Source organism: Pezoporus flaviventris, unplaced genomic scaffold (genome assembly GCF_033815535.1).
Source record: "Pezoporus flaviventris isolate CSIRO_AGI_PZ_B2104156 unplaced genomic scaffold, CSIRO_AGI_Pfla_v1 ptg000353l, whole genome shotgun sequence".
NCBI lineage: Eukaryota > Metazoa > Chordata > Aves > Psittaciformes > Psittacidae > Pezoporus > Pezoporus flaviventris.
The window spans coordinates 100,463-125,774 of record NW_026892900.1 but is presented as its reverse complement, the minus strand read 5'-3'; the positions used below and the strand labels follow the sequence as shown (position 1 = coordinate 125,774).

General features: G+C 61.7%; 4 protein-coding genes across 5 annotated transcripts; 1 reads left to right on the top strand and 3 right to left on the bottom strand.

Moving 5' to 3' along the window:
- Positions 1 to 18: 18 nt before the first annotated feature.
- On the bottom strand, positions 19 to 1,327 carry ADRA2B (adrenoceptor alpha 2B). Its single transcript, XM_061443394.1, has one exon. The coding sequence runs from the start codon at positions 1,233 to 1,235 to the stop codon at positions 84 to 86; it is 1,152 nt and encodes a 383-aa protein (XP_061299378.1). The 5' UTR covers positions 1,236 to 1,327; the 3' UTR covers positions 19 to 83.
- Positions 1,328 to 2,378: 1,051 nt separating this feature from the next.
- On the bottom strand, positions 2,379 to 9,001 carry ELMOD3 (ELMO domain containing 3). 2 transcript variants are annotated; one of them, XM_061443396.1, is made up of 10 exons: positions 8,879 to 8,968; positions 7,230 to 7,299; positions 6,797 to 6,859; positions 6,123 to 6,214; positions 5,843 to 5,960; positions 5,150 to 5,272; positions 3,984 to 4,114; positions 3,610 to 3,686; positions 3,378 to 3,505; positions 2,379 to 3,066 (listed from the first exon to the last, which is right to left on the bottom strand). In XM_061443396.1, the coding sequence occupies exons 1-10, from the start codon at positions 8,951 to 8,953 to the stop codon at positions 2,891 to 2,893; spliced, it is 1,053 nt and encodes a 350-aa protein (XP_061299380.1). In that variant the 5' UTR covers positions 8,954 to 8,968; the 3' UTR covers positions 2,379 to 2,890. The 2 variants fall into 2 exon arrangements, with proteins under 2 accessions (XP_061299380.1, XP_061299379.1); XM_061443395.1 differs by lacking the exon at positions 3,610 to 3,686 and having other exon boundaries at positions 3,378 to 3,501; positions 3,980 to 4,114; positions 8,879 to 9,001.
- A 218-nt stretch (positions 9,002 to 9,219) lies between these two features.
- On the top strand, positions 9,220 to 15,549 carry RETSAT (retinol saturase). The gene is made up of 11 exons (XM_061443385.1): positions 9,220 to 9,430; positions 10,527 to 10,709; positions 11,533 to 11,774; positions 12,438 to 12,639; positions 12,804 to 13,001; positions 13,088 to 13,207; positions 13,757 to 13,895; positions 14,069 to 14,178; positions 14,425 to 14,591; positions 14,865 to 15,024; positions 15,377 to 15,549. The coding sequence occupies exons 1-11, from the start codon at positions 9,256 to 9,258 to the stop codon at positions 15,520 to 15,522; spliced, it is 1,842 nt and encodes a 613-aa protein (XP_061299369.1). The 5' UTR covers positions 9,220 to 9,255; the 3' UTR covers positions 15,523 to 15,549.
- A 6,229-nt stretch (positions 15,550 to 21,778) lies between these two features.
- On the bottom strand, positions 21,779 to 25,049 carry TGOLN2 (trans-golgi network protein 2). Its single transcript, XM_061443376.1, has 3 exons — positions 23,958 to 25,049; positions 23,330 to 23,413; positions 21,779 to 22,506 (listed from the first exon to the last, which is right to left on the bottom strand). The coding sequence occupies exons 1-3, from the start codon at positions 25,047 to 25,049 to the stop codon at positions 22,501 to 22,503; spliced, it is 1,182 nt and encodes a 393-aa protein (XP_061299360.1). The 3' UTR covers positions 21,779 to 22,500.
- Positions 25,050 to 25,312: the final 263 nt, after the last annotated feature.

Sequence of the window (25,312 nt, the reverse complement as noted above, 5' to 3'; positions counted from 1 at the left end):
ACCCATCATCACTTTGGGGGGCTTCAAAGCTCAACCCAACACTGAGCGCAGGCAGGAGGAGGAGGAGGGGGTGTGGGAGCCCCTCACCAGGGCGTCGGGGCCCGGCAGCGGCACAGGAGCCGCCGGAAAGCCTTGCGGAAGTCCTGGTTGAACACGGTGTAGATGACGGGGTTGAGGGAGCTGTTGCAGTACCCGATCCAGAAGAAGAACTGGAAGACGCCGTCGGGGACCTTGCAGCGCCGGGGGCAGAGCGCGCCCAGGCTGTAGAGGAAGAAGAAGGGGAACCAGCAGAGCACGAAGACGCCGATGACCACGGCCAGGACGAAGGTGAAACGCTTCTCCCGGTTCACCTGAGCCTTCCTCCTCCAGGGGGTCAGGGCTGGCGAGCGCCGCGCCAGCACCACGCGCCCCGTCCCGGTGGCCACCGTGTCCCTGCGGGGTCCCGCGGGCGGTGGGGACGTCCCTGCCCCGGCGCTGGGGGACGCTGGGGGTTCCTCGGGGCTCAGCAGCGAGGTCCTGTCCACCGGTGGAGGGGCGCCGGCGGCCGGCGCGGGGATGCTCGGTGGCACCGGCGGGGGTTTGGTGGCGCCGGAGCGGGCGCGGTGGCGGCGCCTGGCGATCAGGTAGATGCGCAGGTAGACGAGGATCATGATGAGGCACGGGGCGAAGAAGGAGCCGACGCTGGAGGAGAGGATGTACCAGGCCTCTTCGTTGAGCTTGCACTGCGGCCGCTCGCCCGCCGCAGCCTTCTTCTCGCCCTTGTAGACGAGCGGCGGGAGGGAGATGGCGGCGGCGATGGTCCACACGATGAGGATGCCGCACTTGATGCGCCGCGGCGTGCGCTTGGCGTTGTACTCGATGGCGCGGCTCACGGCCCAGTAGCGGTCCAGGCTGATGGCGCAGAGGTGCACGATGGACGAGGTGCAGAAGAGCACGTCCAGAGCCAGGTAGATCTCGCACCACGTCCTCTCGAAGTACCAGTAGCCCAAGAGCTCGTTGGCCAAGGAGAAGGGGATGATGAGGGTGGCCACCAAGATGTCAGCGGCTGCCAGCGACACCAAGAAGAGGTTCTGGGGTGCCTGCAGCGAGCGGCTGCTCAGCACGGCCATGATCACCAGCGCGTTGCCCGCGATGGTGAAGAGCACCAGGAAGGTGATGGCAGCGGCGATGGCGGCGGTGGCTTGCACCGAGTACCCCCCCGGGGGGCTCCCCGTGCTCCCAGAGCCTGTATCCATCTGGATGGATGCGGCTGCTGTGCTCAGTGGTGCTGTGGGGTGCAGGAGGGCCAGGACACCGGGTGCTGGGGGACACTGGTGTCCCTTCCCATGCTGCCTGCCCTGCCTGCACCCCCCTTACCCTGCCTGCACCCCACTGCCCTGCCTGCACCCCCCTTACCCTGCCTGCACCCCACTGCCCTGCCTGCACTCACCTTACCCTGCCTGCAGCCCCCTTACCCTGCCTGCACCCCACTGCCCTGCCTGCACCCCCCTTACCCTGCCTGCACCCCACTGCCCTGCCTGCACTCACCTTACCCTGCCTGCACACCCCCTGCCCTGCCCGCACCCCCTTTACCCTGCCTGCACCCCCTTTACCCTGCCTGCACCCCCGTCCTGCCTGCACTCACCTTACCCTGCCTGCACCCCACTGCCCTGCCCACACCCCCTTTACCCTGCCCGCACCCCCTTTACCCTGCCTGCACCCCACTGCCCTGCCTGCACCCCACTGCCCTGCCTGCACCCCCCTTACCCTGCCTGCACCCCGCTGCCCTGCCTGCACCCCCCTTACCCTGCCTGCACCCCGCTGCCCTGCCTGCACCCCCCTTACCCTGCCTGCACCCCCCTTACCCTGCCTGCACCCCGCTGCCCTGCTTGCACCCCCCTAACCCTGCCTGTAACCCCCTGCCCTGCCCGCACCCCACCTCTTGCCGCCGCTGTCGGTGCCGCTGCCCGTCCCTGCCGGTACCGGTGCCGTTGCCGGTTACCGGTGCTGGTATCGATGCCGCTGCCGCCGGGCTCTGCGCTGCCGAGCGCCTCCTCCGCGGGGTTTTAAGCGGACGCGGGGGGGGGATGAAGCAGCCGCCGCCCCTGGGGCGGAACCGGGAGAGGGGACCCGGTGGGGCCGCGCTGAGCTCCGCTCCCTCCCCAGGCCCCTCCGGCCCCACATCCCCCCGTACCCGGGTCCCCCCCAGCACCCTCCATGCCCCCAGCACCCTCCCGCAGCTCTTCCTCCATCACCTTTTACCTCCCAGTTTGGGCTTTCTCCTCCCTTTTTAGGCCCCGAGGATGTGCTTGGAGCCCCACATCTGACCCCGGCAAACCCCACGCTGCCCTTCCCCACGCTCCAGCCACAGGCCCAGAAGCAGCTCCAAGTCCCAAAGGCTCTTTTCCATCCAAAGCAGCTGAGTTGATTCTATTTTTCCTCCTTCTAACCACTTCTGTCAGTGCCAACACACACAGTGACACCCCGGGGACTCCAGCGTGCAGAGGACGAGCTGTCCCCAGCACCCAGCAGTAACACCCAGTGGGCCATCTCCCACCCTCCTGGGTGCTGCTGGAGCCGGGACTGTACTTTGGAACACCATCTCCATGCTCCAGCATTGCTAAACTGGGGGTACAGATGGGAGCGTGAATGTGGGACACACGCACGGACTATCCCAGCCCCACGGCTGATAAATGCACCCTCTCGTCCACGTTTTCCTCCTTCACATCCAGATTCCAGCCTGGAAGGATTGTTTCTGGGGGGTTTGTGCCACAAGATCTCTCCCCTCGGTGGCATTCCAGGCTCCTGGCTCGGCCAGGGGCCCCTCTCCTCGCCCTGCGCCCACCAGCGAGCCCCATAACCGGCACTAGGAGCCGATCCGGGCTCTCCCTATGGATCCTCTCCCGGTGTTTCAGCCGAGCCGGGGCTCACCCTCCAGGTCACACAGGCCAGTGAAGCTGAGCTCCCGGCTGGAAGGGGAAGGAGGGGATGGGGGGTCAGGACCCTCGGCTGTGGGGCTGCGGTTCACAAAGGCTTCCAGGGATTTCAGGAGCTGCTTCGGCTTCCTTTTGGTGGATGACTCCAGCTCTGAGGAGGGCAGAGGGCAAGGTGTGAGGATGGAGAGTGGGGACGGGGTCAGGGATGCTCTAAAGCTGCTGTCCCTACAGATCCCCTTGGGAAAGGCTGCCCCATTTTCCTCACCAAACCCCAGCTAAGCTCAGCACCATCCCAAGATCCCCCCATAAGGGAATCCCGGGGTGAAGATGAAACAAGGAGCGGTTGGGGGTTTCTGGGGGTTACAACCCTCAGGCCAGACCCAGCGGGACACTAAGACCATGCCGGGTTCGGCCTTGGGTTGTTTCCCTTGGGAAAGAAGGAGGAAAACCCGGGACACAAACCCTTCAGGAGGAAGCAGGAGTCGGCGATGGTCTTGTGCTGCCCCTTCCAGACGCGGTAGAGCCGCAGGAAGGCGGCTGCATAGAGGTCGTTGAGCACAGCAATGACCTGCTGCCGGCGGTTGCACTCCCTGCAAGAGGTGCAGAGGGGCTGAGCCAGGGCCTGGAGCGCTGGGAAGCAGCTCCAGATCCCAAATCCCTTCCTGGCCTGCCTATGGGAACTGCTGGAACGCACCGGGAGAGCCGCTCCTCCCGCAGGGCCTGCAGGACGATGCGGGTGATGTTCACGGACATGATGCCGAAGGGGAATTCCTGCAGGAGAAGGAGTGTTACGGGAATCCCAGCTCGCTGAGGTGCCCACACAACCTCCAGCCCTTCCACACCGCCCCAAAGCCGTGGGATGCGGCCTGCAGGCCACAAATCCACGCGGCAGGATAATGGTCCTGAGAATACAGCTTCGATGGATGCTGCACGACAAGATCCAGGCTTAACCCCAACTATGTCCAAGATGAAAAGACCACGTTTACGGAGACACTCGCTCCCGTTTTTCACTTGGATCTTTGTGATTCCCACTCCCGGAGCGTTAGGAATTGTTAAGGGAGGACCTGCCTGGGTTTCGTGCTGGGACAGTTTGAAGATGTCCAGAGCCAGAGGCAGCATCTGAGGGTCCATGACGAAGAAGAGCAGCTGCATCAAGGCCAGCATCCCTGTGCCTCGCAGGTCTGTCCCGGGATCTGTGCCTGGAAGGGTGGGATGAGCCTGGAGTCATTCCCTGTCACCTCCCTGCTCCCATGGCCTTTTACACCACTCAAATCCCTTCAGGAACTGCATCCTTAGGACAGGTTTTTGAGGGGGTTCCCAAGCCGGTGTTGTCACCTCCTCCCTGTTGCTCCCCCACCCATGGGCCCATTCCCAACCCTGCTCCAGGAATGAGCACCTTTAAGCTCGACCAACCCCAAGACTGTGAAGCATCACCTAAAACCAGTTGTGGAGCCACAGGAGCTGCTGGGTTCAGGCTTTGTCTATCGAGTGAACCAGAAGGTGCCGGCGAGGCCACGTGTGACACCTTTAATCACCCTGGGTCTCTTAATGACATTGTTTTTCTTACCCAGCTGAGGCCACCTCAGTGACAGAGACCCGGCCTGCGCCAGGGAATGGGCCACGGCTCATTAGCTCTAATGAAGAGCATTAACGACACCATGGAGCTGGTGAAGGGCCTGGAGCACGAATGTGCTGAGGAACAGCTGAGGGACCTGGGGGGTTCAGCCTGGAGAAGAGAAGGCTCCTGAAAGGGAGACCTGAGAGCAGCTCCAGTGCCTGAAGGGGCTGCAGGAAAGCTGGAGAGGGGCTTGGGACAAGGGATGGAGGGACAGGCCAAGGGGAATGGCTTTAACCTGCCCGAGGGGAGACTGAGCTGAGCTCTTAGGCAGAAGCTCTTCCCTGTGAGGGTGCTGAGGCGCTGGCACAGGGTGCCCAGAGAAGCTGTGGCTGCCCCATCCCTGGCAGTGCTCAAGGCCAGGTTGGACACAGGGGCTTGGAGCAAGCTGCTCCAGTGGAAGGGGTCCCTGCCCGTGGCAGGGGTTGGAGCTGGGTGAGCTTTAAGGTTCCTTCCAGCCCAAACCAGGCTGGGATCCCATGAAATCACCCTGGGAAGGAGGGAGAACAAGGACCAAAACCTTTACCCTGTGTTTGCATCCCACCTCCGGAGGAGGGAATGGGACCAGTGTGATCCCTCCCAGCACAGGGAGCTCCCCAGGTCTCTCCCTCTGCCCTACCTTGAAATCCAAGTTCTTCCCAGTGCGCTCCATAGCGCGGGCAGCCCAGGTGGGAGCGGGTGAGTTTCTTGTAGATGGTCTGCAGGATCCTCATGTGCACGCTCTCGTTGTCATCCAAAGCACCTGGTGGAGAGAAAACACCTGTCAGCACCCAAAACCCACCACTTAGCACCCAAACCCTGCCCATCAGCACCCAAAAGCCACCCCTCAGCACCCAAAACCACCTCTTGGCACCCAAAAACCTGCCCCTTGGCACCCAAAAACCTGCCCCTCGGCACCCAAAAACACCTCTTGGCACCCAAAACCACTTGTCAGCATTCAAAAAGATCACCCCTTGGCACCCAAACCCCACTCCTAGCACCCAAACCCCATCCCTTGCAATACAAAACCCACCCCTTGGCACCCAAACCCCACTCCTAGCACCCAAACCCCATCCCTTGCAATACAAACCCCACCCCTTGGCACCCAAAACCACCGTCCCAGCACCCAAAACCTGCCCCTCAGCACCCCAACCCCACCACTTGGCACCGACACAGAGTGGAGAAAGAACCACCCCCTCCCCAGCAGCGGGGGGAAGCCAGAGCCCTGGACACGAATGGGTGCTGGTGCTGGTGCCAGGAGGACGTCCCGGCCGCGCTCATCCCGCGGGATGGAGGAGGGAAGAGCAGGACCACGTCCCCCGGAGCCACTCACACTGCGCCATGGCCAGCGCCAGCTCCTGCTCCCCCCGCAGCTGCGGCTGGAGCCGGGGGGGCCCGAAGAGGAAGCGGAGCAGAGCAGCCAGGCCCTGCCTGCGCCTGGGCGCACGCAGCTTCCTCTGCAGGGAGAGAACAGCGGCGGATGAGGGATGGGGAACGGGGATGAGGGAGGGAGAGGCAGGAGGGAGCTGCGGGAAGGGCAAAGGGAAGGAGGGAGCTGCCTCTCCCCTCTCCTACTTACTAAAGCTCCCCCCGCGGCGGGGCCCTGCCCGTACCCTGCACTCGCCCAGCTCGGCCGTCTCGAAGAAGTGCAGCGCTTCCCGGAAGGAGATGGGGGCTGCGGGCACCGCCGGCGTCCCCCCGAGCCCTGCGGGGGGCAGAGAACGGGGTCACCCCCCCCCCCCCCCCCCAGCTTCTCCATCCCAGCACGGAGTGAAGGGAACGGCTGAGGGACCGGGGGGGTTCAGTCTGGAGAAGAGAAGGCTCAGGGGGGACCTGATTGCTCCCTACAAGTGCCTGAGAGGAGGATGGAGCCAGGAGGGGCTGGGCTCTGCTCCCAAGGAACAAGGGATGGGACAAGAGGAAACGGCCTCAAGCTGCCCCAGGGCAGGTTTAGATGGAGCTGAGGAACAATTCCTGCCCCGGAGGGTGCTCAAGCATTGGAACAGGCTGCCCAGGGCAGGGCTGCAGTCACCGTCCCTGCAGTGCTCACACACCCCCGGTGCCACGGGTCAGTGGTGGCCGTGGCAGTGCCGGGATAGGGGTTGGACCGGATGATCCCGAAGCTCTTTTCCAGCCCCGCTGACTCCATGATTCCCAGCCAAGAGCTTGCTCCCAGCAGGAGGGTGAGGACTTGAGGAATCCCCCTCCCCTTCCCGCTGGGCTCTTTCCCAAGCTCCCTCCTCTCCCAGCCTTCCCCACCCGCCCCGTATCCCAGCGCCGGCTGTACCTGACTGGATCTCTTCCACAGCCTCCCATTCCTCCCGCGCCCGCTGCAGCTCCTCACTGATCCCTAATGAAAGAAGGGAGGAGGCATCAGAGACCCATGGCGGGGGGGGGATTTGCTGCCTTCTCCCAGGGCTGCTCAGGGCAGGATTCCCCTTCCCTAGGGATAAACCCCAGCTGAAGTGCTGCGGGGTTTCTCTCTGGAAGCTTTATGGAATCGTGGAACGGTTTGGGATGAAGGGACATTAAAGCGCTTGCCACAGGGACTGCTTTAGTGGGAGGCTGCCTGCGGCAGGGGGTTGGAACCGGAGGAGCTTTAAGCTCCCTCCACCCCAAACCATTCCACGACGCCGGGGCAGAGCCAGCGGGATCCACGCAGGGCTCCTGGGGCTCTGGAGCCGCCGGGATAACGCCCTGGAACCGGAGCTCACACTCACCATCACCCGCGGGCGGCTCCGCTCCCTGCACCAGCGCCTGCAGGAGCCCGTTCTGCCCCAGAGCCGAGAGCTGCGGGGGACACGGGGACACCGATCACACACCGGTCACACACCGGTCACACACCGATCACACACCGGTCACACACCGGTCACACACCGATCACACACCGATCACACACCGATCACCCACCGGTCACCCACCGGTCACACACCGATCACCCACCGGTCACCCACCGGTCACACACCGATCACCCACCGATCACACACCGGTCACCCACCGGTCACACACCGATCACCCACCGATCACACACCGGTCACCCACCGATCACACACCGATCACCCACCGATCACACACCGGTCACCCACCGATCACCCACCGGTCACCCACCGATCACCCACCGATCACACACCGGTCACACACCGGTCACACACCGATCACCCACCGGTCACCCACCGGTCACCCACCGATCACACACCGGTCACACACCGATCACCCACCGATCACACACCGGTCACCCACCGATCACCCACCGGTCACCCACCGATCACCCACCGATCACACACCGGTCACACACCGGTCACACACCGATCACCCACCGGTCACCCACCGGTCACCCACCGATCACACACCAGTCACACACCGATCACCCACCGATCACACACCGATCACCCACCGATCACACACCGGTCACCCACCGGTCACCCACCGATCACACACCGGTCACCCACCGGTCACACACCGGTCACCCACCGGTCACCCACCGATCACCCACCGATCACACACCGATCACACACCGGTCACACACCGGTCACCCACCGGTCACCCACCGATCACCCACCGATCACCCACCGATCACACACCGGTCACCCACCGGTCACCCACCGGTCACACACCGATCACCCACCGGTCACCCACCGGTCACCCACCGATCACACACCGGTCACACACCGATCACCCACCGATCACACACCGATCACCCACCGATCACACACCGGTCACCCACCGGTCACCCACCGATCACACACCGGTCACCCACCGGTCACACACCGGTCACCCACCGGTCACCCACCGATCACACACCGATCACCCACCGATCACACACCGATCACACACCGGTCACACACCGGTCACCCACCGGTCACCCACCGATCACCCACCGATCACCCACCGATCACACACCGGTCACCCACCGGTCACCCACCGGTCACACACCGATCACCCACCGGTCACCCACCGGTCACACACCGATCACACACCGATCACACACCGGTCACACACCGGTCACCCACCGATCACACACCGGTCACCCACCGGTCACCCACCGATCACCCACCGGTCACCCACCGGTCACCCACCGGTCACACACCGGTCACCCACCGATCACACACCGGTCACCCACTGGTCACCCACCGATCACACACCGATCACACACCGGTCACCCACCGATCACCCACCGATCACACACCGGTCACACACCGGTCACACACCGATCACCCACCGATCACACACCGATCACACACCGATCACACACCGATCACCCACCGATCACACACCGGTCACACACCGATCACACACCGGAGCGCTCCCCGTCGGGACCGGGACCGGGACCCGGCCCCTGCGAGCGGGCTGGGGCGGGGGGGACACGCACGGGGAGGGACTTGCCGGGCGGGGGGAACCGCTGCCGCTCCTCGGGCCGCTCCGAGCCCCCGGCACCTCCGCTCATGCCCTGCGGGGAGAAGGAACGGGCCCGGCCCGGCCCCTTAGCGGCGGCACCGGGGCGGGGGAGCCCGGGCCCGGCTCCGCCGCCGCGCAGTGCATGCCGGGAGCTGTAGTCCGCCCTGCGTCACCCGCAGGACTACAGCTCCCAGCAGGCACCGCGCAGGGCGGGGACGGCGGCCCTGGAGGGTCAAACCGCACGGAAGGCGCGATGGCCGGTCCCGGGGCTCGGTGCCAGCGCTCAGCGGTGCGGTGCCTCCCGAGGGCGGAGCGGGGTCCCGGTGCTCCGCAGCAGAAGGTGCCGGCGCCATGGGGCTGTACGCGCTGCTCTGCCTCGCCTCCTTCATCCTCCTTCCCCTCCTCTCCCTCGCCTGGCTCCTGCTGCGCTCCGGCGGCGGCCCCAGCCCCTTCGCTGCCGATGCCCGGCGCCCGCCGGCCCCGCTCGTCACCGACAAGGCGGTCCGCAGGACGGTCGTTAAGACAGGTACGGGAACCCCCCCCCCCCCCAGCAGCACCTCCGGTACCCCTGTGGGATCCCTCCAATGACCCGGTGCCACCCCTTCATCCTCCAGTGGGACCCCCAGAACACCCCAATGGGACCCCTCCAGTACCCCGCTGGGACCCTCCATTCCCCAGTGGGCCTCCCCCCATAGGACCTCCAATCTCCCTGTGGGACCCGCAGTCTCCCATGGGACCTCCCAGTCCCCGGTGGGACCTCAACATCCCCCCGTGGGACACCCAATCCCAGGTTGGACCCCCCCCAATCCCCAGTGGGACCCCCCCAGTGCCCAGTGGGACCTCCCTAATAACCCTGTTGGACCCTGCATCCCCCCCCGGGAGCCCCCATCCCTCAGTACAACCCCCCAGTCTCCCAGTGGGACCCTCCAAACCCCCGTGGGACCCCTTCATCCTCCAGTGGGACCCTCTCCCAATACCCCAATGGGACCCCCCCAAACCCCAGCGTGACCCCCAAATCTTCAGTGGGCCCCCCCCCAAATACCTCAGTGGGACCCTCATTCCTCTGTGGGACCCCCACATAGGACCTCCAGTCACCCTGTGGAACCTCCCAATCCCCAGTTGGACCCCCAAATCCCCAGTGGGACCCCCCAATACCCTGGTGGGACCTCACCATCTCCCAGTTGGACCCCCAATCCCCAGTGAGACCCCCCCCAGACCCCAGTGGGACCCCCCTGATCCTCAGTGGGACCCCTCAGTGCCCAGTGGGACATCCCTAACACCCCAGTTGGACCCTGCATCCCCTGGTGGGAGTCCCCCCTCCCTTAGTATGACCCCCAGTGGGACCCCCAATCCCTTATGGATCCCCCCCATCCCAGCTCCACTGGGTCTGTGTCACCCCTTGGAGGCATCTTCCCCCCCCACCTCCCAGCACAGCATCACCCTCTGGACCAGCATCACCCCCAGCACAGCTGGGCATTGCCCACAGCGGTTCCATCACCCCCCAGCACAGATTCAGAGGTCACCCCTGCGTACCCTGCGCATGCCCTGGGGGGGTGCTGCATGCCGCCACTGAAGATGCTCCCTGTGTGTGTGTGTGTGTGTGTGTGTTCTGTGCCCCCCAGTTTTCTCTGCAGACAAGGTGCCAGAGCAGCTCGATGCCATCGTGGTGGGCAGCGGCATCGGGGGCCTGGGAGCCGCGGCACTGCTGGCCAAGGCGGGCAGGCGGGTGCTGGTGCTGGAGCAGCACGGGAAGCTGGGGGGCTGCTGCCACACCTTCACCGAGAAGGGCTTCGAGTTTGACACCGGTATGGCCCCATAGCAGGGATCGCATCCATAGCCCTGTGGTGGGGATCACATCCATAGCCCCATGGTGGGGATCGCATCCATGGCCCCGTGGTGGGGATCGCATCCATGGCCCTGTGGTGGGGATCGCATCCGCAGCCTCGTGGCACTCCCCTGGCTCCCAGCCTTGGTTATACAAGTGCTTTTCCGCCTGAGCACGCGATATCCTGTGGGTTCCACACCCCAAAAGCCTCCTGCCAGAGGGCAAGGCAGGGCCGCTCACACCCCTAACCCCAACCCCTCGTGATACTCGATGGACCCAGCCCATGTCTGTAGAATTCCCCATAGACTGGGTTGGGTTAAAGGGACCTTAAAGCTCCCTCAGCTCCAACCCCTGCCACAGGCAGGGACCCCTTCCACTGGAGCAGCTTGCTCCAAGCCCCTGTGTCCAACCTGGCCTTGAGCACTGCCAGGGATGGGGCAGCCACAGCTTCTCTGGGCAACTTGCGTGTTCAACTGTGTCCCAGGGATATCACCTGAGGGCATATTCCCTTGACAAAGCCTTTCCGGCAAGACAAAGTCCAGCCCTGCATCATTAATGTTCGGGATTAATGATTTACAGCAAGACAGGCAGGAAAAAACAGCCACGCAGAACAGCGTTCCCAACCGCTGCTGAAAACCATGGCATCGAGCACTTTCCCCATTGACCTAAAGCGGTGGGAGGGTGTTTCCCAACTTTTCCCATTCCCCTCCACATGGAAAAATAAGAGGAGGGTCCTCGTGCATCCTGGGGGCATGAAAACAAGGGAACCCCCCCGTAAAACAAAGGGAAACCGCATCTTCCAGGTATCCACTACGTGGGGCGGATGCAGGAGGGCACCAGCCTGCGCTTCCTGGTGGACCAGCTGACGGAGGGGCAGCTGGAATGGGTCCCGCTCCCGCCTGCGTTCGACGCCGTGGTCCTGGGGGAGCCCGGCAGAGCCAGGACCTATCGGCTCTATTCGGGGCGGGAGGGCTACTTCCAAGGCTTGAAGCAGCAGTTTCCCGGGGAGGCGGCTGCCATTGAGGAGTTCGAGCGGTTGGTGAAGGTAAAGGGGGCTTTGCCTTCACCTGGGGGGATGGTTTTGGCTCTGGTCGCCCCCCAGCACTCAGCTATGGGGCAAGTGCACGTGCTGGTGTGGCACAACCTGCCCCTGCCCGGCCCTATCTCCCCTTCCTGCCTCAAAACCCTGGAGTTTGACCTCCCCTCCCTGAGGATGCTCATGGTCCCATGGGGTGCGCTGGGACACCCATGAGCTCCAGCACCTCCATGGGGTGGTGCTCCAGGACTTCCCCATGGGGTGATTGCAGTCCTTATCGAACCAGTGCTGCAGCAGTGTCAATTGTGCCTTGAAACCCTCACCACAGGGAGTTCTATGGGGGGAGGAAACGCTCCCTGTGCCCGAAGCAACTCGGGATGCTGTTGTCTTTGCCAGCCAAGCAGTGAACTGGATAGAATCGTGGAATCCCAGCCTGGGTTGGGCTGGAAAGGACCTTAAAGCTCACCCCAGCTCCAACCCCTGCCACGGGCAGGGACCCCTTCCACCGGAGCAGCTTGCTCCAAGCCCCTGTGTCCAACCCGGCCTTGAGCACTGCCAGGGATGGGGCAGCCACAGCTTCTCTGGGCACCCTGTGCCTCAGCACCCTCCCAGCCCCTGGAAGGGGCAGAGATGCCCCCGAGCCTGTCCTGAGCAGGCTCCTCCGTCCCGCAGAGCGCCAGCAGAGGGGTCCCGCTCCTGGTGCTGCTGAAGGTGGTGCCTCGGGCGCTGGCAGCGCTGCTCTGCCGCTCGGGGCTGCTCCCCCGGCTCTGCCCCTTCCTCCGCCTGGCGTCGCGCAGCCTCAAGGACGTGGTGGCCGCTCTGACCCCCAACCGGGAGCTCAGGGCCGTCCTCAGCTACATCTTCCCCACCTACGGTAGGTACCAGGGCGCTCCCTGCTCCTCCCCGTTTCCCACATCCCGCATCCGCCCTTCCCTGCAGCGCGCCCAGGGCTTTCCTCGTCCTCGCACCTTCAGGAGGAGCCACAGATCCCCGCGGTTTGGCACAAGCTCACCCGACCTTTCTCACCCCTTTCTCCAGGCGTGGTGCCCTCCAAGGCCAGCTTCTCCATGCACAGCATCCTGGTGGACCATTTCCTCTGCGGCGCATGGTATCCCAAAGGAGGGGCTGGGGAAATCGCCTTCCACACCATTCCTGTTATCCGGAAAGCTGGAGGCAATGTGTTTGGAAGGGCACCAGTGCAGAGGATCCTGCTGGACTCCCAGGGCAAAGCCTGTGGTGAGCATGGGATGGGGCGCCCGTGGCTGCTCCCTGCTGTGGCGTTGCTTTGAGCCATTCCTCCCTCTCCCACCTTTCCCTTCCAGGTGTGAGCGTTAAGAAGGGTCAGGATCTGGTGAACATCTTTGCTCCCATCATCATTTCGGATGCCGGGATCTTCAACACCTACGAATGGCTCCTGCCGGCAGAGGCGCGGGCATTGCCCGGTACCCCAGCACCGTCGGGCTTGGGTTGGGTTTCACTGGGCTGATGGTGTTAATCCTGCTCCGAGCCACAGCAGAATCCTTCGGATTGGTCCTTAGTCATCCTCAAACCTTGTTGCTCATGTTCCAAACACCACCCCTGGCCGGGCATTTCACCACAGGGGTTTTAGTGCAACCGAAATGAGCTCACCCAACCTGGTCATGGTTAGCAAAGCCTTGGCTTTGCTGCTCCATCTCCCTAAAAACCACAGCAGAGCACCCAAACCATGGGGCAGTCGGTGGAACGTCCACGTAAGGTTGGGTTTAGTGGTGCCACGAAGTCTTCGTGCTGCTTTGGAAGGGGCACGGTTGGGTGGGAGCGTTGTGGGCACCCATATGGTTGGTCTCCAAGCACTCAACAGCTGCAGAATTGGGTTCAAGGAATCCAAGAGATGAGTCAGTTCTAGAGGCAGCAACGGAGGTAGGAGTGGGGCTGCTTCTAGGAGAAACCACCTCTCTGTTGCTGAGGATCCCAGGGAATACTGATTTTCCCCTTCTTCCCTCCGTATCCAGAGATCCAGTCCCAGCTCCGCATGGTGACACACGGCGAAGGGGGTTTCACCATCTTTGTAGGTCTTAATGGCTCAAACGAAGAGCTGGGGCTGGAGCCCACCAACTACTACATATATCAAGGACATGACCTGGATGAAATGTAGGTTTGGCTTCACCTTGGATGTGCTCTGTTAAGCATAAAGAGATGAGTTCCAGGGTGGTGACGCAGCAAAGGCTCCTGCTTGATCCTCACTGCACGGGGGTTCGGTCAAAACAAGTCCTGTGGGCAAGGTTCGGGCCAAACCCTCCTCCGACCTCTGCATCCCTCTGCAGGATGAGTCGCTACCTGTCCTCGTCCAGGGAGGAAGCTGCCAAGAGCATCCCCATGCTGTTTGTCAGCTGCCCGTCGACCAAGGACCCCACGTGGGAAGCGAGGCACCCAGGTGAGGGCTGGAGCCCAACCACACGCTCCCTGGAAAGCACTTGGGGACTTGGTTGGGTTTACGGCTGCGCACGGGGAGCTCCTCCTGCCGTGGCCGTGGTCAGAGCTGCTGAGCAGGTCGCTCATGGAAAGCGGTCTTCAAGGGGCCTGGCTGAAGGATCTGGGGCCACAGAGGAGGCTTGTGGCAGCGCGATGGTGTCGTGAGGGCGGGCAGGGGGACACCAGCCCCAACCTTGTCCTGCTGCAGGTAAATCCACGTTGGTCGTCGTGACCTTCGCCAGGTACGAGTGGTTTGAGGAGTGGAAGGACAAGCAGGTCCACAAGCGGGGCGATGACTACGAGGAGCTGAAGCAGACCTTTGTGAACACCGTCATGCAGACCGTCTTCAAGCTCTACCCTCGCATCGAGGACAGGGTGAGGAAGCACCCTGGGGCTCTCAGGTGCTCCAGCTCTTCTCCTGGGTCTCCTTTACCCAGCCCCATGCAGTGAATGTAGGAGCAGGACGTGAGGTGACACCAACCCATCACCCACCCCTGACCATGCCTGGTGCGAGGGGAGCCACCGCAGGGGGTGCAAGGAAACCCATCCCAACCCGCACCCCACAAACGCAGCTCTCTGGGGCTGGGACACCCCACACCTGCACCCCCCTCCTCCCTGCAGACCACGTTGTCCCTTTGTCCCCTGCAGATCGAGTACCTGTCCAGCGGGACGCCCCTCACCAACCAGCACTACATCGCCAGCCCCAAGGGGGAGTTCTATGGCGCTAACCACGACATGGCCCGTCTGCAGGCCGAAGCCATCGCAGCCGTGAGGGCCCAGACGCCTGTCCCCAACCTCTACCTGACAGGTACCGTGCCCAGCACCATGAGGACCCTGCTGGGGAAGCGGGATATGAGGGAGGGAAACCTTCAACCCTGCAATGAACCAAGGGCACGAGGCACCCCTGTGCCATGCGCTGATGCACGGGCATGTCCGAGTTGCATGGACCCAATGGGAGGAGGACAGCTCCTGGGTGCTGTCCCCATGCCTGGTGTTGGGAGTGGCTGGGCAGGATGAGGCCCTTTCCCCACTGGGAAGGAGGAAGGGGGCAAGCAGGGACCCCCGGGGTGGTGCAGGGCGTGATGGTTGGGGCTGGCGATGCTGGAGCAGCGCTGGGGATGGAGGACACGGGACCATGGCTGCTTCGCACACGATTGCAGGGCAGGATGTGTGCGTGGGGGGCTTCGCGGGAGCCCTGCAGGGAGCCCTCATCTGCGCCAGCTCCGTCCTGGGGCGCAACCTCTACATCGACATGGAGCGGCTGAAGCGGCGCACGGAGGCCGAGAGCAGCGGCAAGAGGGACTGAGACCCCGGGACCGGGACCCCCCCATCCCACCGGATCACCCCCACTGCCTCGTTCTCACCTGCAGCACTTCCCTCCCTGGCGCCAGGCCCACGGGGGAACAGCCCAGGAGGGCGCTGCTCCCGTTTCCAGGCACTTTGCTTTGGACCTTGTGCACCTCCGGCGCTGATCCCTGCCACGCTCCCAAGGTCAAACCCCTCATCCTGGTGCAGGGACAGGGGTCTCCGTGTACAAGTCAAGGCAATCCCAAACCCGGCCTCCACCAGACCCAACTGTTTCCACCGGCATTTGGGGGCTGCTTGATCCCCACCAATGTCCGAGAGCTGCTGGACCATCGGGGGAGCATCACCCTCCACCTGCATCCCCAGAGCTGCAGCATCAGTGGGGATGTTTCCTCCCTTTCTGATGCTAAGTTGGGCTCAAAGGCTCGGGGAGGAGCTCACCGACGTGGTCCTTCAGGCAGGAACCAGCTCCTGCCTCACCGGGGTGGTGGATTAAGCAAATCCTCACATGCCAGGGCTGGGTGTGACGGATTTAAGATGGGATTAAAGCTAAAGAGCAACAGCGCGTGGTGCTCCCAGACCAGTGCCGAGGAGCAGGATGCAGCCCCATGGTGCTGCCACCCCCCATTGCCCGTGCAAACACCGATTCCAAGCCTGGGAAAAGCTTGGGAACGGGATCAAAGCCCTCTCCAGAGATCAGGAGTTAATAAAAGCATCCTCATCATCTTGTGATTTGGGCCTCGTGATGTGGGAGCAGCAGGCGGGGATGGGGGACAGCGGCTTCCTGAAGCTCCGGTTTGGGAAGGGCAGAGGGAATGCAGGGGAGCCCCATCGGTGGGAGTGTGGCCCTGGGGGGCTGCTTTGGGAAGGGATGATCACGGAACGGCCATAAACAGGTAAATCAGGCACTAAAACCAGCTGGGAAGCACCTCCTGGAGCAGGCAGGGTTCGCAGTGCGTGGCACCGGCTCAGGAGCCCGCTCCAGGGAGCTGGATGGGGTCTGCAATGGGAAACGGGAATTACCTGGTGAGGGAGGCAGCGGGATCCTGGTTGCTCCATGGTTCCCTCCGTGCCGGCGTTCCCAGCCCATCCAACCCCCTTGGAGGCACAAACCCTGCTCTTCGCTGTTTTCCTCCTTGATCCTGTGCCCAGTGACCTGTGCCCGGTGCCATCGCACACCCAGTGCCAGGCGCTGCCCTTCACACCCAGCCACGCCGGTGCCGATGGAGCGGGATCCATTCCCTGCACTTCCCAACGGAGCACTCGGGGCCCATCACGAGCCTGGGGGGGGTTGGACACCATTCACCTGCCGGGGGCCCCCTGGAGAGGAGCCAAGAGGGAAGTGAAGCTCCCCAGGACACTCAGCTCAGCTGAGAGGTGGAGCTGATGCACAAGGTGAGAGCCAAGGGGATAGCAGAGCTTTAGCAGCAAGGTACCTGTCCCACTGCCAGCCCCAGGACCCGGCTTCTCTCCCAGCCCCACTGCGTCCCGTTTTCCACCTCTCTATCCAGGTAACGCAGCCCCTTTTGGCTGGCTTTGGGCTGAATCAGGCTGGCACAAGCAGGAGGCTTGAGGCTGCTTCCATGGTGGATTTTGGGACACCCATGGGAGAGCTCGGGCCCTTCGTCGCTCCCCGCACAACCTCCCTTTTCCTATCTCCTTTTCCTGCTCCCGCTGGTTCTGAAGTCAAACTCCTCTGCAGGCTCTCCTCACCCACCCATGTGTCCCTTTGGGTCTTTCCCCAGCACCTCCAGATGGGAGCGTTTCTGGGTTTTCCATGAGCGGTGACCTTGCTGGGATCAACCATTGCTCCTGGATCCGTAAATCCATCACGCAGGACAAAGGACCACGCGCGAGCTGCGCTGCCCCGCTGGATGTGCTCCAAGGGAAACCCCTCCCGGCGTGTTCCCAATGGACTCTTGTGTTTCCATGCGGAATGGCACCTGTGGCAACGCATTTACCAGCAAAGGGGAAATGCCGCAAGGACGGGAACCAGCGTAAGGAGAAGAGGGAGTCCCATCTCTAAGCTCATCACAAGAGAGATGCAGTGGATGAGAAGGGGAGAGAATGGGTGAGCTGGGAAGGGAATGGAGATGGAAAAGGAGCCAGGTGGGGCTGTGGGACTGCGGGAATGGGAGCTGGAAGGGGCTCCTCATCCTGGGCTGGGCTCCAGGCTTGGCTTGGGGGGGGTCCTACAGCTCTGTTTGCAGCTCCCCAAAGACCCCAGGAGCTTGAGGCTTGCCCTGGAGGTGGGCAAAGAGGAGGGAGCACAGGGAAACATGGACAGGGGGATTGAGGGCACCCTCAGTGAGCTCACCGATGACACTGAGCTGTGTGGTTCGGTTGATACCCTGGAGGGAAGGAATGCCATCCAGAGGGACCTCGACACGCTTGGGAGGTGGGCTGATGCCAACCTCATGAAGTTTAACCATGCCAAGTGCAAGGTCCTGCACCTGGGTGGGAGCAATCCCAGGCACAGCTACAGGTTGGGCAGAGAAGAGATTCAGAGCAGCCCAAGGAGAAGGACTTGGGGGTGTTGGTGGATGAGAAACTGAACATGAGCCGGCTTCAGTGTGCGCTCACAGCCCAGAAACCAACCGTGTCCTGGGCTGCATCCAAAGGAGCGTGACCAGCAGGTCATGGAGGGGATCCTGCCCCTCTGTTCTGCTCTGGTGAGACCTCACCTGGAGCATTGTGTGCAGTTCTGGGGTCCTCAACATAAAAAGGACATGGAACTGTTGGAACAAGTCCAGAGGAGGCCACAGGGATGATCAGGGACTGGAGCACCTCCTGTATGGAGCCAGGCTGAGAAAGTTGGGGCTGTTCAGCCTGGAGAAGAGAAGCTGCGTGGAGACCTCAGAGCAGCTTCCAGTATCTGAAGGGGGCTACAAGGATGCTGGGGAAGGACTCTTCATCAGGGACTGTAGTGACAGGACAAGGGGTAATGGGTTAAAACTTAAACAGGGGAAGTTTAGATTGGATCTAAGAACAAATTCTTTCCTGTGAGGGTGCTGAGGCACTGGAATGGGTTGCCCAGGGAGGTTGTGAATGCTCCATCCCTGGCAGTGCTCAAGGCCAGGTTGGACAGAGCCTTGGGTACCCTGGTTTAGTGTGAGGTGTCCCTGCCCATGGCAGGGGGTTGGGACTGGATGATCCCAAGGTCCTTTCCAACCCAAACTGTTCTATGGTTCTATGAAAAGCAACAGGACACCCGCCCTGGAAAGGTTCCAGCCCTTCAGACACCATCTCACCCCTTGGTGGGGTCTGCTTTGATCTAAGCAAGCCCTCATGGGCCATGGCCTTTGTGTCCAGAGGCAGAACGGATGCATGGGCCTGGCTGGTGCCCTCCCCACAGGGACAGCGTGGAGGCTGTGAAGGTGAGCTCATGCTCCGATGAGGCTGCTCCAGGAGTCGAAGCCCAGCCAAGGAAGTGCCAATAAACCAAGGAGGGCAGGAGGCAGGAGCCCAGCTTCACTCGGCTCCTTGGTACCATCGAGATGCTCAGAACCCACCCGAGCTCCAGTGTGGGAGGTGGGCACAGCCCTGGTCTGTGGTGGCTGCAGGAGGACAGGGCCCTGGGAGGGGTGAACCCCTCCACCAAAGCAAGCCCCGTTCTGTGCTCCTGCATCAGCCTCAGCACTGATCCTGCCCCACCTCTCCCCGAGGGCTCGTGGATAAGCGGCTCAGTCGGCATCTCCTCAGCCCCGCTGCCAGATCCCTTTGAGCTCCTTTAGTGCAGGACCTCGGCTCCTGGGCAGCCCAGCTCAGAGCTCCCCATGGCCCACACGTGGGGTGGGATGGGAGGGACCTCCGGGGCTCTTCCTTCCCCGCTACAGGGAGACCTGAGAGCAGCTCCAGTGCCTAAAGGGGCTGCAGGAAAGCTGGAGAGGCCAAGGGGAATGGCTTGAACCTGGCAGAGGGGAGACTGAGATGAGCTCTTAGGCAGAAGCTCTTCCCTGTGAGGGTGCTGAGGCGCTGGCACAGGGTGCCCAGAGAAGCTGTGGCTGCCCCATCCCTGGCAGTGTTCAAGGCCAGGTTGGACACAGGGGCTTGGAAGGTGGAAGGGGTCCCTGCCCGTGGCCGGGGTTGGAGCTGGGTGAGCTTTAAGGTCCCTTCCAGCCCAAACCAGGCTGGGATCCCCTGAAATCACCCCGAAGACACCCAGCACTGGTGCTTTGATCCAACCCCTCATGTAGGAGCGCTCAACCCAACAACGCGGTGTGCGGATGAAATAATTCCCATTGGAACTCCCCATTTCCACCTTTTCTTCCTCCCCCAAGCACCCCCCTTGTTCCAGCCCATCGTCTGCTCTCAGTGTGGGGCTGGATGGGTGCAGGAAGGTGCAATCCCCCCTTTCAGTCTCCCAGCGGAGCCGGGGCTGCGCTGGGATCCTCCTCAGAGCCTCCCTGTGGGGGAAAAGGGGAAACACAACAGGAAGGATCCCAACGCAGCCCTGCACAAGCAGCTTAAGCTCTATTCTGAGGAGGAAGAACCCGGCTCCCGTCCTGAGCCGCTCAAGAGGAACGGGGCCGCAGACCAGAACCGCTGCAAATCCGCTCTGGGCTGGAGGCTGGCGGGGCTCCATCCGGCCCCGGGCTCTGTCGGTCACACAAGGGCGGGTTGAGCACACAAAGAGCCCTGGGCTTGCCCAAACGATGGTGTTTTGTGCACAAAGAGGAACCAAGCCGCACTGCTGGGGCCAGGTTTGAAAGGGGCCCGCGTTCAGAGCACCAACACTGTGAGCAGAGGTGAAAACTCGCTGCTTTTTTTTGGTTTTAAACCCATTTATTGACTTCAACACACAGGAAACCAGAAGAAAAAACTACAAAGAAACAGAAAACTTGAGATCCTTCAAAGCAAAGTGCAGCAGAAAACAACCTCTTTGCTCATTCAAACCCTCGAAGGAGCAACGGTGGCCCAAAACAGAGGTACCGAGAGGCCCCATCCACCCACTGAGCCAGGAGCCCCTGGGAATGGGGACAGGAGATCCAGGGAGAACCCCCTTGGTCTAGCCTGGCCTGAGCTGTGCCTCCTGCCGGCACTGAGCAAACCAAGGTCCTCATCCAGCTCATGCACGAGCTCCTCGTGCTTGGTCCCAGCTGGGCTCGAGGTGTTGGGGTCCGATGGTTCCCAAGAGCTCACTGCTCCCTTTGCTGACAGCAGTGGGGCTCCCAACACCCCCTGGGCTGGAGAGAGCACTGGGACAGCTCCCGGGATGGAGAAGCAAACAGCTTTAAAGAGAACGAACCCCTCTGTCAATCCGTTCTCCATCAAACCCAAGAAGGCAAAGCAGGAACACGGCACGCGGGAGCAGCTCGGCAGCGCCCGGCATTGCACGTGTGGAGCCATCACCTCCCACCCCACACCCCGTCCATAAGCCAGCCGCACACCACTGGAGCCCCAGGCTTATCCCATGGGATCTCGGACCAGTGGAGCCTTGCTGCAGGAGCCCCCCCGAGGTCCGCTCCCCCCGGGGGACGTTCCTAACCTTGTTCTCCTTTCCCTTCCCTCCCAGTCTCCAAAACAGCTTCTGCAAGCACGAGCTGGGCAGGCACTTCATGGCCTCCGGGGGAACATCACACAGACATCTTTGGAGTAGAAGTGCAAGAAGAAGCCGACACCTCAGAGCTGTAACCCCTTGATGAACGCATCTGGCAGCTCTAAACCACCCCAGGATGCCCCCACCCTGGTTTAAGTGCACCAAAGGGACCGGCCGCTGGTTTCATTACATTCAAGCCCTCAAAACCAGGGCCAGCAGAGGCGAGGATGTGCTGGTGACACCAGGAGCCCTTCACGTGTTGGTCACCGGCTCGAGGAGGTGACCTCAGGGGGAGGAAGTCCTGTGGTGATGCAGGCACAGGCGGTGGTGCCTGTGCTGTGGTTTCCCAAGGCAAGAGGCTCTGCCAAGGCTTGTGCAAGCAGCTCAGCCGGGTGAGAGGGCACTAGAGCAGGAGCCAGCACCGAGGGCCCGGTAGCAGCGAGCTCCATGGTGGGGAGGCTCCTTCAGCTTCCTTCTGGGGCCTCCATGCTGCACTTCCAAGGAAGAGGTTTGAAGGGTGCGAGTTCCGTTCATCCCAGTGCTTCGGGGTTACCACACACTCTACATCGCGGTGGAATGATGCCGACAAGGGGGTGGGAAGCCACCTTCCAGGCGAGGTCTGCTACAACCACACCGTGCCAAGCTGGCACAGAGCTTCCTCAGCCTCAGCTGTCCTCCTGCATAGCACTGGATGGCAGCTGCCACCTTCAAACAGTGCAAACAGCTCTGGGGGGGGGAGAGAGGGAGGAGACAAGCAGGGAGCAGGGAAGGAAAGAACCCCACGGGGAACAGAAGATGCAGGCGAGGAAGTTTAAGCTACAACCCAAGGGTCAAAGATGTGCAGGAAGAGAGAATCTGGATGTTAAACCCCAACATTGTCTTCATCACCCAGAGAGGGAAATAAATCACATCGGATCAGAGGCCTCAGGGGATCACTTCCAAACCAGTGCAGTTGGTCACACGCTGCAGTGGAGCATCCAAAGACAGCGGACAGAAGAGGAGCACGCGTGTGCCTCGAGGTGCTGGGTACGACCAGAGCTCTCGGGCTCTGGAAGGGGAGGGTCCGACGGCTCATTTCGCAGGCAGATAGATAGATATATCTCTCTCTATATATAATTTCTTTCCCCCAAGAGGAGACATCAGTACAGTAGTTGGCAAATTCCATTTCATTTGGCCACAGAGGCTCTGTCAAGTGCTGGGCGCTGGCTACAAGCCAGAGTTTCATCTTCAGGCAGGTGGAAAAGGAGGAACGTGTTATGAGGAAGTGAAGGGTTTAACGTTACCAAGGTGCAGGTGCAAAGCTAAAAGCACTTCCCCTTCTTCTTCCTGCTGTCTGGAACCTGACCATGGTGCGCAGCTGCAGCGGGGGAGGCGGTGGTGTCCTGGGCTTCCTGCACTTTCAATGCCATCCATCGCTACGCTGAGCATCCAAGGAGGAAGCTAGATCTGGAAAGGCAAAAAGCAAGGTGACGGCTCAGCATGGCTCTTCTGCTCTGAGAAAGCAGCGGGCTTTGAGCGGGCTGCATGGCTCCAATGAGCTCTTCCTAACTGCCTGGCTGCTTCGCTGTGCCCCAGGGACGAGTCGGGGAATTCCTGGCAAGGGAAGCAAGCTCCTGAAATCCTGCTGAGGTTAAATAGGGAAAGTGAAGCAGGAAAACCAGCCCCGTGGCACTTGGGTGGCTTCCGAGCCAGGTGTGGCTGCACTTTGGGAAGGGAGAGCGCTGCTCCCAAGGGCAACACTGAAACCGAGCTGGGCACTGCTGGAGTGCAATCCCTAATCCCGTTTGGAAGTGTCCATTGTCACGGCCCCCCACATGGCAACAGCCTTCCCAAAGCCTGAGCTTCAGCTTCGGGTGACTTTCTGCTTCCTTCCCGTGTCTCCTCCTCTTCCTACTGCAGAAAATAACTGCAGACACTTCCAGCTTCAGGGACAACCGGGGAGAAAAGGTTCAAGGGGGAAAAAAGTCCCCAAATCCTGCCCTTTTCCTGCTAAAATCCTCTTGGGAAAAAGCCATTTGAGCCCGTGACCCAGCAGAGCCGAGCTCAGGACTCCCAAACCTCCACCCTGTGTTAGCTCGGCCACCATTTCTCAGCACTTCCACTTCCCTGTTTCTACACCAAAAGCGGGGATTTTCCTTAAGAATCCAGCTTTCCAGCCCCAACCCCGTGTGGGTTCGGGCCCATTCCCAGGGCAAGAGGCCAAGGTACCGTGTTCACCACCCAGACCAGCCCCAGAACCTGCCCAGCTCCGCTTTTGGGCACATTTTACCTTCTGATCCAGTCTCTGATAGTCGCCAGATTTGGGTCGTCGACCGCTTTTGGATCTCTTTCCTTCCAGAGCAAAAGCAATGATCTTTGGGGAGAGAACGGGGGGCAAGGTGAGTGGGACAACAGCGACCAAATCAGCTTTTCCTCCCTTCAAACACGGGTGCTTTCTAATGCTTGTTCCAAAGCACTTGCAGCAACTGCACGCCACTACTAAAGCCAGCACAGATGGGAAGCAGGCGGTACCTGAGGTCCGCCTCACGCACAGCAAACAAGAGTTTGTTTTCTGTCTCCTGCCCCTAAAATAGCTTTACAGGAGGAAAAAAAAAAACCCAGCAGCAAAGTTACATCCCTTGAGCTGTGTGAAGACCATTTAAGGACAAAGCTTCTGCAACCTGCTCCAGAGAGCTCCCTGGCAGCAGGAAAACACGGGGTAACATCACTCATCTCCTCCTTTTCACCTCTCTCAGCTGAAAATAACCACCAGAGCTGAGGCCACCTGATTCCCACAGCGATCCAACCCTTTTCCCAGCTCCAGCACCCTCCCCGCTCCTCCCAAAGCTCTTGGGTCAAGGCTTAATAGTAAATTGACAATAGTATTAGCATTCTTATATCAAAGCAATGCCTCTCACCTTGCGCTTGTTGTGATACGCTACGTACAAGGCAGCGACGATAATCGCAGTGGTCACCAGGTAGGCGAAGAAGTGGCTGCTCTCCGACTGGTCCCTGGGAGAAGGAAGGCTCTTCCCTCTCTCCCTAGCAAAGGAGGAGGCATCGCTGCTCCCTTTAGCCCCTTCCTCTTCCTCCCTGGGGGTTTCTTCATTCTCTAAGAAGCTGTCGTCCTCACCAGCAGAGGAAGCTGGTTGTGGTGGCACGTTTTTATCCCTCGGTGAGCCCCCATCATTGCCCTGGCTCCCGGTGTCGCTCTCCTGGTTCCCATCGTTACTCTCCTGGTTCCCATCGTCACTCTCCTGGCTGTTTTCCTGCTTCTTGTCATCATTTTCCTTGTCCTCGGTGTTGGTGTCTTGGCTGTTGGCCTGGCTCCCACCGTTACCATCTTGGTTGCTGGCCTGGCTCTCATCCTCAGCTTTCTCCTTCTCAGTTTCCTCGTTGTTGGCCTGGTTCTTAGCCTCAGCTTTCTCCTTCTCAGTCTCTTTCTTGTTGGCGTGGCTCTTGCCAGTCTCGCTACCCTCGCTGCTGCCCTGTTTCTCGCTGCTGGTCTCCCCGTTCTTGCTCCCACCCTCAGCATCGCTCCCCTGGCTCTTGGTGTCCGTGTTCTGGCCAGTGACCTGACCCCCGCTGTTACTGTCGGTGGGCTTGCTCTCGTTGTCAGTGCCGGTGCTGTGGTTCTTGCCTGGGTTATCAGCGCTGTCAGCACCACCGGGACTGCCGTTACTGCTGGGGGTGTTGCTCTGCTCCTCACCTGTGCTGCTGGTCTGGGTGTTGGTCCCGTTCTCGTCGTTACCGCTGGGGCCGGTGCTCTGGTTTGTACCGCCACTGCTGCCACTCTGGGTGCTGTTGGCCTTGTTGTCCGTGCCGCCGGTGCCCTGGTTCTGGCCATCGCCACCCGCTTGTGTGCTGCCCTGGGTACCTGTGCTGCCGCTTAGGCCATTCTGGCCATCCCCATTCTGCTTCTCCGCCCCGTTACCAGCGCCAGCCGCAGCCTGCGGGACCCCCTCTGCCACCTCCCCACCGCTCCTGCCCTGCTTGTCCTCGCCTGGCATCCGAGCCGACCCGGAGCGCTGCCCTCCGCTCCCGTTGGCTCCATCCGCAGGCTCCTCGAGGACGCCGCTCCCTCCGGGCTGGGCCGCTCCGCCGGTGCCCGCAGCAGCTCCGCTACGCTCGGCTGCGGAACACAGAGCTCAGTCACCCGCGGCCCCGCAGCTCCCGCTCCCGGTCCCCATCCCGGTCCCGTTCCAGGTCCCGGTCCCGGTCCCGATCCCGGTCCCGATCGCGATCCCGATCCCGGTCCCGATCCAGGTCCCGC

Bases quoted from the DNA above. Each gene is read 5' to 3' on its own strand.
- ADRA2B (XM_061443394.1), bottom strand. From the start codon at position 1,235: ATGGATACAGGCTCTGGGAGCACGGGGAGCCCCCCGGGGGGGTACTCG.
- ELMOD3 (XM_061443396.1), bottom strand. From the start codon at position 8,953: ATGAGCGGAGGTGCCGGGGGCTCGGAGCGGCCCGAGGAGCGGCAGCGG. The intron at 6,215-6,796 runs GTACAGCCGGCG...TGCCCCCCGCAG, and splicing joins TGTGGAAGAGATCCAGTCAG to GGCTCGGGGGGACGCCGGCG. The intron at 5,273-5,842 runs GTGAGTGGCTCC...TCTCTCCACCAG, and splicing joins GGCGCTGGCCATGGCGCAGT to GTGCTTTGGATGACAACGAG.
- RETSAT (XM_061443385.1), top strand. From the start codon at position 9,256: ATGGGGCTGTACGCGCTGCTCTGCCTCGCCTCCTTCATCCTCCTTCCC. The intron at 13,002-13,087 runs GTGAGCATGGGA...TTTCCCTTCCAG, and splicing joins CTCCCAGGGCAAAGCCTGTG to GTGTGAGCGTTAAGAAGGGT. The intron at 15,025-15,376 runs GTACCGTGCCCA...ACACGATTGCAG, and splicing joins CCCCAACCTCTACCTGACAG to GGCAGGATGTGTGCGTGGGG.
- TGOLN2 (XM_061443376.1), bottom strand. From the start codon at position 25,049: ATGCCAGGCGAGGACAAGCAGGGCAGGAGCGGTGGGGAGGTGGCAGAG. The intron at 23,414-23,957 runs GTGAGAGGCATT...CTCTCCCCAAAG, and splicing joins CGTATCACAACAAGCGCAAG to ATCATTGCTTTTGCTCTGGA.